Source organism: Coregonus clupeaformis, chromosome 16, assembly GCF_020615455.1.
Source record: "Coregonus clupeaformis isolate EN_2021a chromosome 16, ASM2061545v1, whole genome shotgun sequence".
NCBI classification, from domain to species: domain Eukaryota; kingdom Metazoa; phylum Chordata; class Actinopteri; order Salmoniformes; family Salmonidae; genus Coregonus; species Coregonus clupeaformis.
Window position 1 is genome coordinate 58,515,256 of NC_059207.1, and position 16,838 is coordinate 58,532,093.

Here is a 16,838-nt window from a genome sequence, read left to right on the forward strand (position 1 = left end):
GAGATTGTGCCTCCAATGCATACTGAGCTCAAGCCTAATGAGGGCCTTGGCTCGCACACTTATCCCTCACACGCACACACACCACACACACATACACACACACACATAGGCTACGCATACACAAACACACATTTGCACACCTGCACACCCACACACACAGGCTTAATCTGGGTCTGGGAAAATGACCCATAGATTCCATTTGCGACTATTTACGACCAGAATAACCACTGCTGGCCCCTGCAGTGTTGGGAACCAACTCACATTCTTATTGTTACCAATGTACATATTGGAGTGGAGAATATGCACGGCATATGTTAATTGTTGTGTTCAACTTCTTGTATTTTGTAGAACTGGGCTTTATGTTATCCAGTGGGAGAAGGCGGCTTTTGCCATTTGCCATCTTTCTCCCCAACCCTTCCTACATCACTCTCCCTCTCTCAGTGACAGTGAGGGTTGCAGGGAGAGGAGCTTGCTTAAATAATTTACTAGTTGATTAATAGACTCACTGGGGTGTAATTAGAGTAGGGAGAGATGGGGGCTAGTGTAACCAGTCCAGTGCTTCAGGGATTTGGAGAGCCACATTAAGGAAGTAGAAAATAGGAAATGGTGTTATGGAGGAGTGGAAGGAAAGGAGGGAGAAGAAGAAACCTTTTTTCAGGCTGACTGACGTTTTGAAGATGTTTCTGCAGGAGGGAGAAGCTCAGATTGTTTGATGTGGAAATCGGACCGTTTCAATCCATCAACTTACATTTTTCACAAGCTTCATGGTCCCCTTGGGTTTTGCACTTATTTTTTCTCTCTCAACGAATATAATTATATTACCTCCCCCCCTTTTCATTTTCTGCTATTTTCTCTCTACCTTTCGCACACACTTTCCTTCTCCCACCTCCACCCACTGTTTTTTCTTCTCTTATTAAAAGCCACTGCTTCACCTTACTTTTGGAATGCCATCATCAACATCAACAATTCACTTACGCTGTCTGTCATGCTGCAGCTAGCTGATTTCAGAGTGGAAGGTGTGTGTGAAGTGTCTTCAAGAAATGTGAACATGAATTTGTCTGATTCCAACTGAATTATTTTGTAGCTGGATACATAACTCCGTGATTCATTCCTCCTTGATTTAGAAGAAAATGCATGTATCTGACGATATAGCCTACACTTAATAGGCATGTTTCTTTTTGGAAGCATGAGAGATTTCTGGCTCAAGGTGCAATAAGTGGGGTTGGAAAAAAACAAGACCAAATAGAAAGTACAGAGGGGGATAAATTATACCAGACAAGCCGACATAAAGGTTGATACCCAATTTTCTTTGGGGGGGGGGGGTTATATATTTTTTGCACCACAAGCCTTGTCAGAAAGGAAGAGCACATGTATAAGAATCCTCTGGACACAATCTGCTGATATGATGATAACGCCAGGAATTAGGCTAATCAATGAAATGTTCTATTTCTAAATGAAAATATTAATAAAGAGTAGGCTATAGAGTGTTTATTAAGGAAATTCCTGAAGAATCCACAAAGCAACGAAAGTAATGAGATAAATATGTTAATCATGAATATGTCCGTTAGCATGTGTAAACTATGGAATGTGACTGATCTAATACAAATTGATAGATACAGTATAAGCAATGGTTCTATCACATCTTCCACCAATCCAGGCATGTCAGATCAGGGATCTATCTGTCTGATCAGGAAGGATGCATTCTTAAAGTCTTCTTAAGAATTCTTAAAGAACAGGACCAGAGTTTCTAAGGGAGTGTGTTATGTGTGTCCCCTGTGTTTCCTCAGTGCCTGACAGCATGGTGCTGCAGATCCTGACTGAGCGTCTCAGCAGGCTGGACTGTACCACACGGGGCTGGGTGCTGCATGGCTTCCCCAGAGACCTGGAGCAGGCAGAGAAACTCCAGGAGTCCAACTTCATCCCCAGCAGGTAGGCCTATTTCCCTCTAACTCTGGTCCAGGGCGTTAGAGCGCGTTCCTCTACTAACGCCTCTAGTTGCATAGGAAACATGATGGGACCCGAGCTAATTTACCTCTAGATCCCCTAGAGGACACAGCCAATCAGCCTATATCTCAGACCTCGGTCTGACTTAACGATCACTCACACTCCACTATAGGGTTGTGTGTATTTGTGGAGCACCAGGTGTCAAAGTTAACGATAGAGTCCTATCAGTGTGGTAACGTGAAACTACTGTAGTAGCTCTGTAATATCTCCTGCTTCTCCGTTCTGTGTAAAGGGATGAGTTTATGTATCTAGTATTGTATTGTAAATGTAAAATGTTCCAGTTGAATTCATGTTTTGGTTCAAATACAGTTTACCACTTCACTGCATTACATGACAGTCAGGCTACATGTTTGCCTGGTGGAACCAGCCTGATAGCTGCATTCACCATTCTGTTTTACTGAAATAGAAGGGTGAATGCAGCTATCACTAGAGGATAGCACCATATAATAACACTATTACTCTAAGAAAGGTGTTTAAAGAGGCAATCCTTAATTGAAACCTTAACAGTTTCAGTAAAAAGCTGAGGGATGGGGCTGGAGAAATGCAACCACTCAAATCCATAGACGCTATGGATGCAAGGATTGACCATCCATGATATCAACATTAAAGTTTTAACCATGTTTTTAGGCTATACAGTGGATGTTTACATTTACTTTGTTTACAAACATTGCAGTAAAACAAGTTTGACTCATAACCCGCAATCGGGGCGGGCTTGTTTAGGGTCATGAAATATTGTGTGGATGAAGGGCAGGTGGGTTGAATAAATAGAAAATCCATGAATGTATAATTCTTGTGAAATGTATATCTATAGGCTACATTTAGGTTTTTCTTTCATTCTTTTTAGGCTATCTGGAATTAGTGTGTAAGCCTGTAAGCTTTAGGGCCTAAAGGAAAACGCATTGTGATCAATATTACATCTTCTTCTCAGGTTTTATCTTAAGAGACAGGCTTTTATGGCTATATGCATTTTTTTCCAAATCAAGGAGGAATGTATCCAGCTACAAAATAATTAAGTTGAAGACACTTCACACACCTTCCACTCTGAAATCAGCTAGCTGCAGCATGACAGACAGCGTAAGTGAATTGTTGATGTTGATGATGGCATTACAAAAGAAAGGTGAAATAGTGGCTTTTAATAAGAGAAGAAAAACAGTGGGTGGAGGTGGGAGAAGGAAAGTGTGTGCGAAAGGTAGAGAGAAAGTAGCAGAAAATGAAAAGGGGGAGGTAATAAAATGTTGCCTACCAAATTGTCGGAAATTCTAAGCAGAAACATATCTAAATTAAGCAACAACAAAAAAATCCTGCACACCCTGTCACAAAATCATTCCACCTTCTCTGACTGTAGCCTACAGCGCATTTTCTATATTTGCGAGTTAGGGTCGGGTGTGGGCCTCAGATTTTCACTTTATCACACAGTCATGTGGTTGCGGATGGCTTATTAGCAATTGCGGGCGGGTGCGGGTGAACAAACAGCGTCAATAATCAATGGGTACATATTAATTTATAGGTCCAAAAATGGATGTAGCAACTAAGGATTGCCCCTTTAAGAAATCCTGTTATACTCTGAGTGATTGTTTTGGGCCCTGTATAGGGCCCGGGGACAATTTGGGAAAGGCCCTTTCCTGTTTGCAAATGTATTTGTATTTATTAGTATTCAGACCCTTTACTCAGTACTTTGTTGAAGCACCTTTGGCAGCGATTACAGCCTTGAGTCTTCTTGGGTATGACGCTACAAGCTTGGCACACCTGTATTTTGGGAATTTCTCCCATTCTTCTCTGCAGCTCCTCTCAAGCTCTGTCAGGTTGGATGGGAAGCGTCTCTGCACAGCTATTTTCAGGTCTCTCCAGAGACTTGTCCCGAAGCCACTCCTGCATTGTCTTGGCTGTGTGCTTAGGTTCGTGGTCCTGTTGGAAGGTGAGCCTTCGCCCCAGTCTGAGGTCCTGAGTGCTCTGGAGCAGGTTTTCATCAAGGATCTCTCTGTACTTTGCTCCGTTCATCTTTCCCTCGATCGTCTCCCAGTCCCTGATGCTGAAAAACATCCCCACAGCATGATGCTGCCACCACCATACTTCAACGTAGGGATGGTGCCAGGTTTCCTCCAGATATGACACTTGGCATTCAGGCCAAAGGGTTCAATTTTGGTTTCATCAGACCAGAGAATATTGTTTCTCATGGTCTGAGTCCTTTAGGTGCCTTTTAAAGTGGCTTCGATCTGGCCATTCTACCATAAAGGCCTGATTGGTGGAGTGCTGCAGAGATGGTTGTCCTTCTGGAAGGTTCTCCCATCTCCACAGAGGAACTCTGGAGCTCTGTCAGAGTGACCATCGGGTTCTTGGTCACCTCCCTGACTAAGGCCCTTCTCCCCCGATTGCTCAGTTTGGCCGGGCGGCCAGCTCTAGGAAGAGTCTTGGTGGTTCCAAACTTCTTCCATTTAAGAATGATGGAGGCCACTGTGTTCTTGGGGACCTTCAATGCTGCAGACATTTTTGGTACCCTTCCCCAGATCTGTGCCTCGACACAATCCTGTCTTGGAGCTCTGAATCAAATAAAATAAAATAAAATTGCATTTGCCACATGCGCCGAATACAACAGGTGTAGACCTTACAGTGAAATGCTTACTTACAAGCCCTTAACCAACAATGCAGTTTTTTAAGAAAAGAAAAGTGTTAAGTAAAAAATAGATATAAAGAGCAGCAGTAAAATGAATTAACAGTAGCGAGGCTATATACAGGAGGTACCGGTACAGAGTCAATGTGCGGGGGCACTGGTTAGTCGAGGTAATTGAGGTAAAATGTACATGTGGGTAGAGTTAATGTGACTATGCATAAATAATAAACAGAGTAGCAGAAGCGTAAAGAGGGGGTTGGGGTGGGTTGGGGTGGGGTGGGCAATGCAAATAGTCCAGGTAGCCAGGGATGGTCATTATTCCTTCAGGGTGTACTCCTCTTTATCTAACCGTGCCAGAAACAGAGGAACTATGCTGTTGGAAATGCTGTGAAATTACATCACTATTGTTGCCTGTACTGGTGTACAGATCCTTTCTGTGTCCACAAAATATTCTCTATCATACCTACCCCGGTGTAATCAAACATTAATCGGGTTTATCTTCATTGTGTACACACAGACCATCTGAAACAGGCATACAGACAGACTCTGGACTTTGTTCAAATTATGTTCCTTCTCACTGGGCAGAAACTGGTTGAACCAACTTTGTTTCCGTATCATTTCAACAACAAAATGATATGTGATGACATTGAATCAATGTGGAAAACTGATTGGATTTGCAAAAAGTCATCAATGTTAGGGAATTGTGTATTTTTTTTAACCAAACTTTTAACCTAAATCCAATGGTGATTTTTGGGGGGGATTTCACCTTGCATTCACGTTAGTTGACAACTCAACCAAGTGTAAATCAAAAATAGACGTTGAACTGTGGGTTATGCTTCATTGTCAACATTTAATCTTGAGACACATTGACCCTCCACCACAACTGAATTTTGTTGTGTTATTGACTGAAAATCTATAGAACTAGCTGCCTCTGACTTTTGACAAAAATACAGTTTTAAAAATGTTAACAGTATTGAAGATTGGCCCGGTTGTATAGTTAGGCTTTCAGTGCTGTTCTTATTTTTATTGAAGGACGCAAACACTCTTGGAGAATCACAAGAGAGCCATCTACATTTACAGTACAAGCTCCATTCCATGTGTTGTATGACCTCAACTGGACATCTACCTCGTCTCCAACATGTACATGTCTGCAATGGAAATGAGTGGCACCCAATTCCCTACATAGTGCACTACTTTTGACCAGGGGCCATAGGGAAGAGGGTGCCATTTTGAATACACCCCATGTCCTAGCTAGACCCTACACCTCCTCTCTACCAGTGTTTACTAATCATAGTGGTCTCCTTTTCCTTTCTCCAGTGCAGCCTGCTGTGTGGCATTAAGCACTAGTAGAGATGTCAGTAAATACTGCAAAGTGTCCAGAAAGCTCTCAGGCAAGACTGGCGTTGGCGCTAATGGCAGGAGACCTAATTTACATAGCATTAGCTTAATTGAGTCGGAGAGACAATGGAGAGATAATGTTACTGATGGGATGATGATTATGGTAGTGGTGGGGCGGCCAGGGCGGTTAGGGGCAGTGATTTACCTGACGGCTTTATTAATTAAGGCCTATCGACAGGTTGAGGTACCGCAAAGGAAATATAGTCATGACGCTGATTGACATTGTTGACATAAGTATACCCAATTTAGGCATATTTTTTAACAATGTGATATTGCGCTCCGAAGGGATAACTTGAAGAGAAAGGGGATATCTAGTCAGTTGCACAACTGAATGCAATCAACCAAAATGTGTTGGGGGTTAACTGCCTTGCTGAAAGGCAGAACGGCAGATTTTTCACCTTGCCGGCTCGGGAATTACAACCAGCGACCTTTCAGTTACTGGCCCAACACTCGCTGCCTTTTTCTATTATCAAGACACACCTGCTGGTAACTCAGTCTTAACTGGTTAGGACAGCTCATGAGGTCTCCTAAATATCTGTCGACTAGGTGAGACTCTTATGACTAAAGAGAATTGCTTCATGCATAGCTTTTATTTTTAACCATGTTGTTCAGCAGCTGAGCCTCAAATTTGAGGGGAATTGTAGACTGTGATAAAGGCACCAAATTTCACACACAGTGAGGACAAGTCCCTATATGGTGGTGTTAAAGCCATTTACAAACCATAGCATCCTCATTTTCAGTATTTTACATATATCCCATTCATGTCCATAACGGAAATGTATAATTTCCTTTGGTACACTTGTTCTCTGAGCTTACTGATGGACAAATCTGAAGAAATTTTTTTTCATCGGACAAAGCGTTGTGAGTTTTTGATTGTCCGGACCAATATATATGAAAACAATATCTAAAGAAATCCACACACACACTCTCCCCCCAATGGAGACTGTAGAGAGAGTCATTTTACAATGTTTTCTTTCTTTCTCAGATCTTAAACATAATGTGAATAATATTTGGTACAGTCCATTCGGAAAGTATTCAGACCCCTTCACCTTTTCCACATTTTGTTATGTTACAGCCTTATTCTAAAATGGATTCAATAAATGTTTTCCACATCAATCTACACAAAATACCCCATAATGACAAAGCAAAAGCAGGTTTTTTGAAATACCTTATTTACATAAGTATTCAGACCCTTTGCTATGAGACTCGAAATTGAGCTCACTCAGGTGCATCCTGTTTCCATTGACCATCCTTGAGATGTTTCTACAACTTGATTGGAGTCCACATGTGGTTAGGGCTGTTGCGGTGACCGTATTACCGCCACACCGGCAGTCAAATTCCACGTGACCGTTTAGTCACGGTAATTAGGCTTCTCCAATCTCTGATGCTGCTGCTGGTCATTAGTAGCCTATCAAACTTGCTAACTGCCTGGAACTCAGCACTCTATTGTCCCTCTAATCACGCTGACATCAATGCAAATGTAATCGAAAATCTAATCAAACACTTAATGAGAGCCAATGAGCTCATGTTGCGCAACATTTTTATAGCCTATGCAATTGTGCTAGAAAACAGAGTGATGGCCCCTAACTAAAAAGAGGAGGATCCCATCAGCTTTCTATAGGCTAGGCCTACTATATTTATTTCTCAACTTTCCTGATATTAAGCACATTGCTTATATTTACGACAGTGTAGCCTACCTGGCTGGCATGAAAATGAACAATGTGAAAAGCCTCCTCCATTCACTATTTAAGTGCATAGATGAGATGTATTTTTTCCCGCTGCCCTTGTTTTGATACAGGTGCATGATAATGGTCCATTCTAAATCAAAAAAATGTCACACATATATTATTTAGTATAGACAAGATGAAATCAAGAATAGTCTGATGGGTGACAATATTAGCCTACCACTTGTGAATTATATATTATAATTTGTGAATGATGCCCAGCATAAGAAACAATGCCTTTTTGGGGGGACTTCTTCTAATCATAGTCGAACACCTCATGTAGCCTAGCCCATAGGCATATGTGTTTTGATAAGGTTTGTATCACAACTAAAGTGGCCAAATAACTTATTAAAATTAAGCACATTAATCCACTTTATAAGGGGTGTAGAGCCAAACTGGTATACATAAGCATCGTGTGAGTTTCAAGTTTGGGGAAGATCATTTTCACCATAAAAATGCACCTTTATAATAAAAGTGTTACATGCATAATTGCATTTGCGGTCACTTTTGATAATGGTGTTTTCCGCAAATGGAACATCAGCGCTTATAGCCTACTGCCGTGTGCGCATTGTTGCGCTGATAATGTGAAGAAATAGCCTAATAGTTTATCAACATTTTAAGCTAAACGTTCTGATCTGTTGCGTCAGCCACATTGCGTAAAAAAGTTTTTTTGATGCTAGTGTTTGTATTAATGTGGGATCCATCGCATCCCACAACTGGCCTAGACTATGTTTGGAATATTTATTTCTCGCACAGAATAGAATAGGTAGACGTTTGTACTATGGGGATAGTAGATTGACATAGCCTAGTGCTTTTGCTGTTCGTTAGGCCTACTCATCTTGTTGGCTGACGAAAAGTAAATGTGGACAGTTCTTCCAATATCTTCAATAAGCACCTCGGAATTGGATAAGGACGCGCGCAGTTGCGTCCCCGATGTGTCTGTCTTCACTTGTAGCCTGTGAGAAAGACCCGATCACGTGATGGAGAGCCATTTGAGTGAGAGGTGCTTCCGAGTGCGCAGCACTCAGGGAGAAGGGCACAATGGACACTGGCCACAAATTTTTTTAGGGTGCATTACGGCCTGCGCAAAAACACAAAGCAGAGCTCATGCATTTCAAGCAACTTTTTCAAATCATCTTGAGAGTCGCATCATGCAGCCTTTCAATGTATTAAGAATCAAAACATATAGCCCAACGTTTGTAGAACAACTAAAGTTACATTAATAACTCTAAATTAAGCATATAGGAGTACCTATTACTTTGTTAACCGCTCAACACAGAATAGCCAAATGTGCGCACTCCCTCAAATCGCGTGGAGGAAATATCCCCACCCCAACCCCAACCCCCTCTTTACGCTTCTGCATATCAGCTTTGTTCAATTGTATTCTTCATACTATAAAATAATGCCACGGAATCAAAGCAAATCTTGTCTGCTAAATGAACTAGTGTAGCCCACAGGCATTTGGCATAGCCAGATCAGGACCTAACATAAGGACAACTCAGAGTATGCTATTCTGTTCTTCTGAAATAGACTACATTTTCTTCAGATCATATTTCTTTAGACCTGTCTAAAATAAATGATGGATTTATTGTGACGGTGTAGGCTATAATACATGGATTTATTATACTTTTTCAAATGTAGATGTTCCAAAGGTCTGCATCAGTGGCTTGTAGGCTATGTGTGGAAGCCAGGAGATGCTAAATGTGTTTATATTAATTAACGGTCAATTACAGTGAAACCGACAATTATTTGCTTGACAATCACCGGCTGACGAAATTCCGTGACCACCACAGCCCTGCCTGTGGTAAATTCAATTGATTGGACATGATTTGGAAAGGCACACACCTGTCTATATAAGGTCCCACAGTTGACAGTGCATGTCAGAGCAAAAACCAAGCCATGAGGTCGAAGGAATTGTCCGTAGCACTCCGAGACAGGATTGTGTCGAGGCACAATCTGGGGAATGGTACCAAAACATTTCTGCAGCATTGAAGGTCCCCCAGAACAAAGTGGCCGCCATCATTCTTAAATGGAAGAAGTTTTGAACCATCAAGACTCTTCCTAGAGCTGGCCGCCCGGCCAAACTGAGCAATCGGGGGAGAAGGGCCTTGGTCAGGTAGGTGACCAAGAACCCGATGGTCACTCTGACAGAGTCTTCCAGAAGGACAACCATCTCTGCAGCACTCCACCAATCAGGCCTTTATGGTAGAGTGGCCAGATGGAAGCCACTCCTCAGTAAAAGGCACATGACAGGCCGCTTGGGGTTTGCCAAAAGGCACCTAAAGGCTCTCAGGCCATGAGAAACAAAATTATTTGGTCTGATGAAATCAAGATTGAACCCTTTGGCCTGAATGCCAAGCCTCACGTCTGGAGGAAACCTGGCACCATCCCTACGGTGAAGCATGGTGGTGGCAGCATCATGCTGTGGGGATGTCTTTCAGCGGCTGGGACTGGGAGACTAGTCAGGATCGAGGGAAAGATGAACGGAGCAAAGTACAGAGAGTTCCTTGATGAAAACCTACTCCAGAGCGCTCAGGACCTCAGACTGGGATGAAGGTTCACCTTCCAACAGGACAATGACCCTAAGCACACAGCCAAGACAATGCAGGAGTGGCTCAGAGACTTGTCCCAAAATGTCCTTGAGTGGCCCAGCCAGAGACCGGACTTGAACCCGATCTAATATCTCTGGAGAGGCCTAAAAATAGCTGTGCAGCGACACTCCCCATCCAACCTGACAGATCTTGAGAGGATCTGCAGAGAAGAATGGAAGCTTGTAGCGTCATACCCAAGAAGACTCAAAGCTGTAACCGCTGCCAAAGGTGCTTCAACAAAGTACTGAGTAAAGGGTCTGAATACTTATGTAAATGTGATATTTCTGGTTTTTATTTGTAGTAAATGTGCAAACATTTCTAAAAACCTGTTTTTGCTTTGTCATTATGGGGTATTGCGTGTAGATTGATGAAGAAAAAACACAAATTTAATCAATTTTAAAATAAGGCTGTAACGTAACAAAATGTGGAAAAAGTCAAGGGGTCTGATTACTTTCCGAATGCACTGTATTTTCCTCACTACAAAATATTAATGCGGTCCTTGTGGTTACTAAACATATTTTAGATATGCCTTTATGCTATAGCTTGTTCCATGTTTATATCTTTGGTTAAATGACTTCAAATGCAAAACTGAAATTTACTTTGTGGAATGTCCGTGGAGTTTGTAAACTATCCAAGCTTAAACTGGTTATTACTAGGCTTAAACAACTTTATGAATCTATTGTGTTCCTACAAGAAACTCACTTGTTGAAGGATGAGCTACTTAAAGTACGCATGAGATGGTAAGGTCAAGTAATAGCATCCTGTTTCTCCTCTCATTCTTGTGGTGTTATGGTTATAATTCACAAATCTGTTCCGTTTCAAGTGGATAATATTATAACTGATACAGCTGGTAGATACATTTTGATACAGGGAACTCTTTTGATTGAGCATATTAATCTGGTTAATGTTTATGGTCCTAATGATGATAATCCCAAATTCTTTGAGAATTAATTTCTATTGATAGCCTCCCTTCCTGGTAAAGTCCTAATGGCAGGGGATTTTAATTGCACTCTTGATCCTCATCTATATCGCTCCTCTGGTTTAGACACTTCCCACTCGCAGAGTAGAAAGAAATTACTGCATTTCATTAAGGACTTAAATCTATGTGAACCTTGGAGGACTCAGAACCCGAGTAAAAGGGAGTATTCATGTTACTCGTCGACATTTAAATAATATTCTCGTATAGACTACTTTTTTGTTTCTTGCTCATTGCTTCCCAATGTAGCAAGAAGTGGATATGATAGTATTTTTCTGAGTGACCATTCTCCTGTGTCATTATTCTATAGGGATACAAAACTAGTAAAAGGATCCTCTAGATGGCGTTTGCATCCCAGGTGGTTACAGGACCCAGACTTCTTACATTACGTTGGAGAGCATGTAGATGTTTATTTTACATTGAACACTGACCAAATGGGAGGTTTTCAAAGCATATACAGTGCCTTGCAAAAGTATTCATCCCCTTTGGTGTTTTTCCTATTTTGTTGCATTACAACCTGTAATTTAAATTGATTTTTATTTGGATTTCATGTAATGGACATACACAAAATAGTCCAAATTGGTGAAGTGAAATTAAATTACCTTGTTTCAAAAAATTCTAAAAAATAAATAATGGAAAAGTGGTGCGTGCATATGTATTCACCCCCTTTGCTATGAAGCCCCTTAATAAGATCTGGTGCAACCAATTACCTTCAGAAGTCACATAATTAGTTAGATTGTACACAGGTGGACTTTATTTAAGTGTCACATGATCTCATTATATATACACCTGTTCTGAAAGGCCCCAGAGTCTGCAACACCACTAAGCAAGGGGCACCACCAAGCAAGCGGCACCATGAAGACCAAGGAGCTCTCCAAACAGGTCAGGGACAAAGTTGTGGAGAAGTACAGATCAGGGTTGGGTTATAAAAAAAAATCCTAAACTTTGAACATCCCACGGAGCACCATTAAATCCATTATTAAAAAATGGAAATAATATGGCACCACAACAAACCTGCCAAGAGAGGGCCGCCCACCAAAACTCACGGACCAGGCAAGGAGGGCATTAATCAGAGAGGCAACAAAGAGACCAAAGATAACCCTGAAGGAGCTGCAAAGCTCCACAGCAGAGATTGGAGTATCTGTCCATATGACCACTTTAAGCCGTACACTCCACAGAGCTGGGTTTTACGGAAGAGTGGCCAGAAAAAAGCCATTGCTTAAAGAAACAAATAAGCAAACACGTTTGGTGTTCGCCAAAAGCCATGTTGGAGACTCCCCAAACATATGGAAGAAGGTACTCTGGTCAGATGAGACTAAAATTGAGCTTTTTGGCCATCAAGGAAAACACTATGTCTGGCACAAACCCAACACCTCTCATCACCCCGAGAACACCATCCCCACAGTGAAGCATGGTGGTGGCAGCATCATGCTGTGGGGATGTTTTTCATCGGCAGGGACTGGGAAACTGGTCAGAATTGAAGGAATGATGGATGGCGCTAAATACAGGGAAATTCTTGAGGGAAACCTGTTTCAGTCTTCCAGAGATTTGAGACTGGGACGGAGGTTCACCTTCCAGCAGGACAATGACCCTAAGCATACTGCTAAAGCAACATTCGAGTGGTTTAAGGGGAAACATTTAAATGTCTTGGAATGGCCTAGTCAAAGCCCAGACCTCAATCCAATTGAATTGTGGTATGACTTAAAGATTGCTGTACACCAGCGGAACCCATCCAACTGGAAGGAGCTGGAGCAGTTTTGCCTTGAAGAATGGGCAACAATCCCAGTAGCTAGATGTGCCAAGCTTATAGAGACATACCCCAAGAGACTTGCAGCTGTAATTGCTGCAAAGGGTGTCTCTACAAAGTATTGACTTTGGGGGGGTGAATAGTTATGCAAGCTCAAGTTTTCCGTTTGTTTTGTCTTATTTCTTATTTGTTTCACAATAAAAAATATTTTGCATCTTCAAAGTGAGAGACATGTTGTGTAAATCAAATGATACAATTTGAATTCCAGGTTGTAAGGCAACAAAATAGGAAAAATGCCAAGGGGGGGTGAATACTTTCGCAAGCCACTGTATTAGGGGGCAAATTATACGTTTTACCAGTTTCAAATCCAATCAATTAAATATGAAACGAGAGAGATGGACAGCAAAATCAGAGAATTGGAGAGGGAAGCTTTTTTGGATAACTCAGTAGAAGTAATTATTTGCTCTTAAAGCTCAGTATGAAGAACTTTCCACCTCAAAGGCTGCAAACAGCTTAATGAGGCTGAAACAGTCCTTCTATGATCAAGGTGAAAAACCTGGTATATTGCCGGCCTGGCGAATTAAGAAGTTAAATTCTGACCGAGCCATTGATGCAATTCATAATTAACAAGGACAATTATCAATGGGTCCTGTAGAAATAAACCAAACATTTGCTTCCTACTACAACACACTTTACAACTCTGTATCTCCTGAGAACTGAACTAATCAGACATCATTTTTGGATGGTCTTGATTTTCCCTCTATTTCAGAAGACACACAATTGGATCTGGAAAAGGAATTGGATGGTGTTGAAATATCTGATGCTTTTTCCAATATGAAGGGAGGTAAAGCGGCAGGTCCAGATGGGCTCCCAATAGATATTTATAAGATATTTAAGGACAAACTTCTAGGTCCACTTTTGGATATGTATCCTTTCAGCAAGGTTGTTTCCCCCCCTCTCTAAGGAGTGCTTTAATCACTCTTATTCTGAAGCCTAATAAATCCCCAACAAAATGTGAAAGTTACAGACCGATTTCTCTTCTGAACTCCGACCAAAATGGCTTTGTGAAAAAACATGGTTTTCACAATGTGAGGAGAGTACTAAACATGTGTGAAGGGTCCCATGATACTGCCATACTCTCACTTGATGCAGAGAAGGCATTTGATAGAGTTGAGTGGTCTTATTTATTTGAAGTGCTTAAGAGATTTGAGTTTGGGAACTACTTCTGTAAATGGATTAAGATATTATATACCGACCCCACTGCAGAAGTTGCCACTAACAACTTGATTTCACAACCTTTTAAGCTTTTTCGGGGCACGAGACAAGGATGTCCGGCCAGTCCAGGACTCTTTATTTTAGCAATAGAACCCTTTGCCATTGCAGCAAGGACCCACCCGTCAACATCGAGTGGCCCTGTATGCCGATGATACCCTCTTATTCCTAACAGATCTAAATAATTATATCTCTTCCCTCTCCAATTTAATTAATAACTTTGGGTTTCTGGGTTTAAAGTTAATAAAACCAAATCTTCCATCCCTTTCCTCAAAAATTAAGAGAGACTGAATCCAGTTGTACAGCATCCATTTGTGAATACAGAACCAGGTTTCACATATCTTGGTATTAAAATCACACCAGAAATTAGCTCCTTGAGTTCAACAAATTATGAACCCATGGTAACGAGTGTAACAGAATCCATCAACAGATGGACATCATTGCCTATATCTATTATTGGTAGAATAAATATCATTAAGATGAATATTCTGCCCAAATTTCTTTATCTATTTCAATCAATTCGTCTGGCTCCACCACCTTTATTTTGCCCAAAGATCAGAAAGATACTCTCAAATTTTATCTGGAGCAACAGAAAACCAAGGCTTAAGCTGTGTTCGAATACTCATACTAACCATAGTATTTGTGACGTAAATTGAGTATGTAGTATGCTTATAGGTCATAGTATGGACATAGTATGCTAAACGTTCCCGGATGTCATACTAAATTCGCCAAAATACGAAGTATACAAGCAGTGGACACTATTTCCGTGCTTTTAGGGCTTATAATTTTGGTTCTATACTCCAGCACTTCAGCCATAAATCTACAGCATTAAATCATTTACAGTGGGGAGAACAAGTATTTGATACACTGCCGATTTTGCAGGTTTTCCTACTTACAAAGCATGTAGAGGTCTGTAATTTTTATCCTAGGTACACTTCAACTGTGTCTAAAACAAAAATCCAGAAAATCACATTGTATGATTTTTAAGTAATTAATTTGCATTTTATTGCATGACATAAGTATTTGATACATCAGAAAAGCAGAACTTAATATTTGGTACAGAAACCTTTGTTTGCAATTACAGAGATCATACGTTTCCTGTAGGTCTTGACCAGGTTTGCACACACTGCAGCAGGGATTTTGGCCCACTCCTCCATACAGACCTTCTCCAGATCCTTCAGGTTTCGGGGGCTGTCGCTGGGCAATACGGACTTTCAGCTCCCTCCAAAGATTTTCTATTGGGTTCAGGTCTGGAGACTGGCTAGGCCACTCCAGGACCTTGAGATGCTTCTTACGGAGCCACTCCTTAGTTGCCCTGGATGTGTGTTTTGGGTCGTTGTCATGCTGGAAGACCCAGCCACGACCCATCTTCAATGCTCTTACTGAGGGAAGGAGGTTGTTGGCCAAGATCTCGCGATACATGGCCCCATCCATCCTCCCCTCAATACGGTGCAGTCGTCCTGTCCCCTTTGCAGAAAAGCATCCCCAAAGAATGATGTTTCCAACTCCATGCTTCTCGGTTGGGATGGTGTTCTTGGGGTTGTACTCATCCTTCTTCTTCCTCCAAACACGGCGAGTGGAGTTTAGACCAAAAAGCTCTATTTTTGTCTCATCAGACCACATGACCTTCTCCCATTCCTCATCTGGATCATCCAGATGGTCATTGGCAAACTTCAGATGGGCCTGGACATGTGCTGGCTTGAGCAGGGGGACCTTGCGTGTGCTGCAGGATTTTAATCCATGACGGCGTAGTGTGTTACTAATGGTTTTCTTTGAGACTGTGGTCCCAGCTCTCTTCAGGTCATTGACCAGGTCCTGCCGTGTAGTTCTGGGCTGATCCCTCACCTTCCTCATGATCATTGATGCCCCACGAGGTGAGATCTTGCATGGAGCCCCAGACCGAGGGTGATTGACCGTCATCTTGAACTTCTTCCATTTTCTAATAATTGCGCCAACAGTTGTTGCCGTCTCACCAAGCTGCTTGCCTATTGTCCTGTAGCCCATCCCAGCCTTGTGCAGGTCTACAATTTTATCCCTGATGTCCTTACACAGCTCTCTGGTCTTGGCCATTGTGGAGAGTTTGGAGTCTCTTTGATTGAGTGTGTGGACAGGTGTCTTTTATACAGGTAACGAGTTCAAACAGGTGCAGTTAATACAGATAATGAGTGGAGAACAGGAGGGCTTCTTAAAGAAAGACTAAAAGGTCTGTGAGAGCCGGAATTCTTAATGGTTGGTAGGTGATCAAATACTTATGTCATGCAATAAAATGCAAATTAATTACTTAAAAATCATCCAATGTGATTTTCTGGATTTTTGTTTTAGATTCCGTCTCTCACAGTTGAAGTGTACCTATGATAAAAATTACAGACCTCTACATGCTTTGTAAGTAGGAAAACCTGCAAAATCGTCAGTGTATCAAATACTTGTTCTCCCCACTGTATATGCTATCTAACTAACTACCCAACGTTTGACTTGATTATTCACGTCATTCTTAGCTAAGTGATATAGTCATTGTGCG

General features: G+C 41.6%; 1 protein-coding gene across 4 annotated transcripts in view; it reads left to right on the forward strand.

The window, feature by feature from the left end:
• The window catches only part of ak8 (adenylate kinase 8), an 82,969-nt gene that overhangs the window by 47,185 nt on the left and 18,946 nt on the right, over positions 1-16,838 (forward strand). For all 4 annotated transcript variants that reach the window (XM_041900557.2, XM_041900555.2, XM_041900554.2 and 1 more), the window contains one exon: positions 1,788-1,929. In XM_041900557.2, the coding sequence (XP_041756491.1) occupies positions 1,788-1,929 (142 nt within the window). The remainder of the gene's footprint in view (positions 1-1,787; positions 1,930-16,838) is intronic.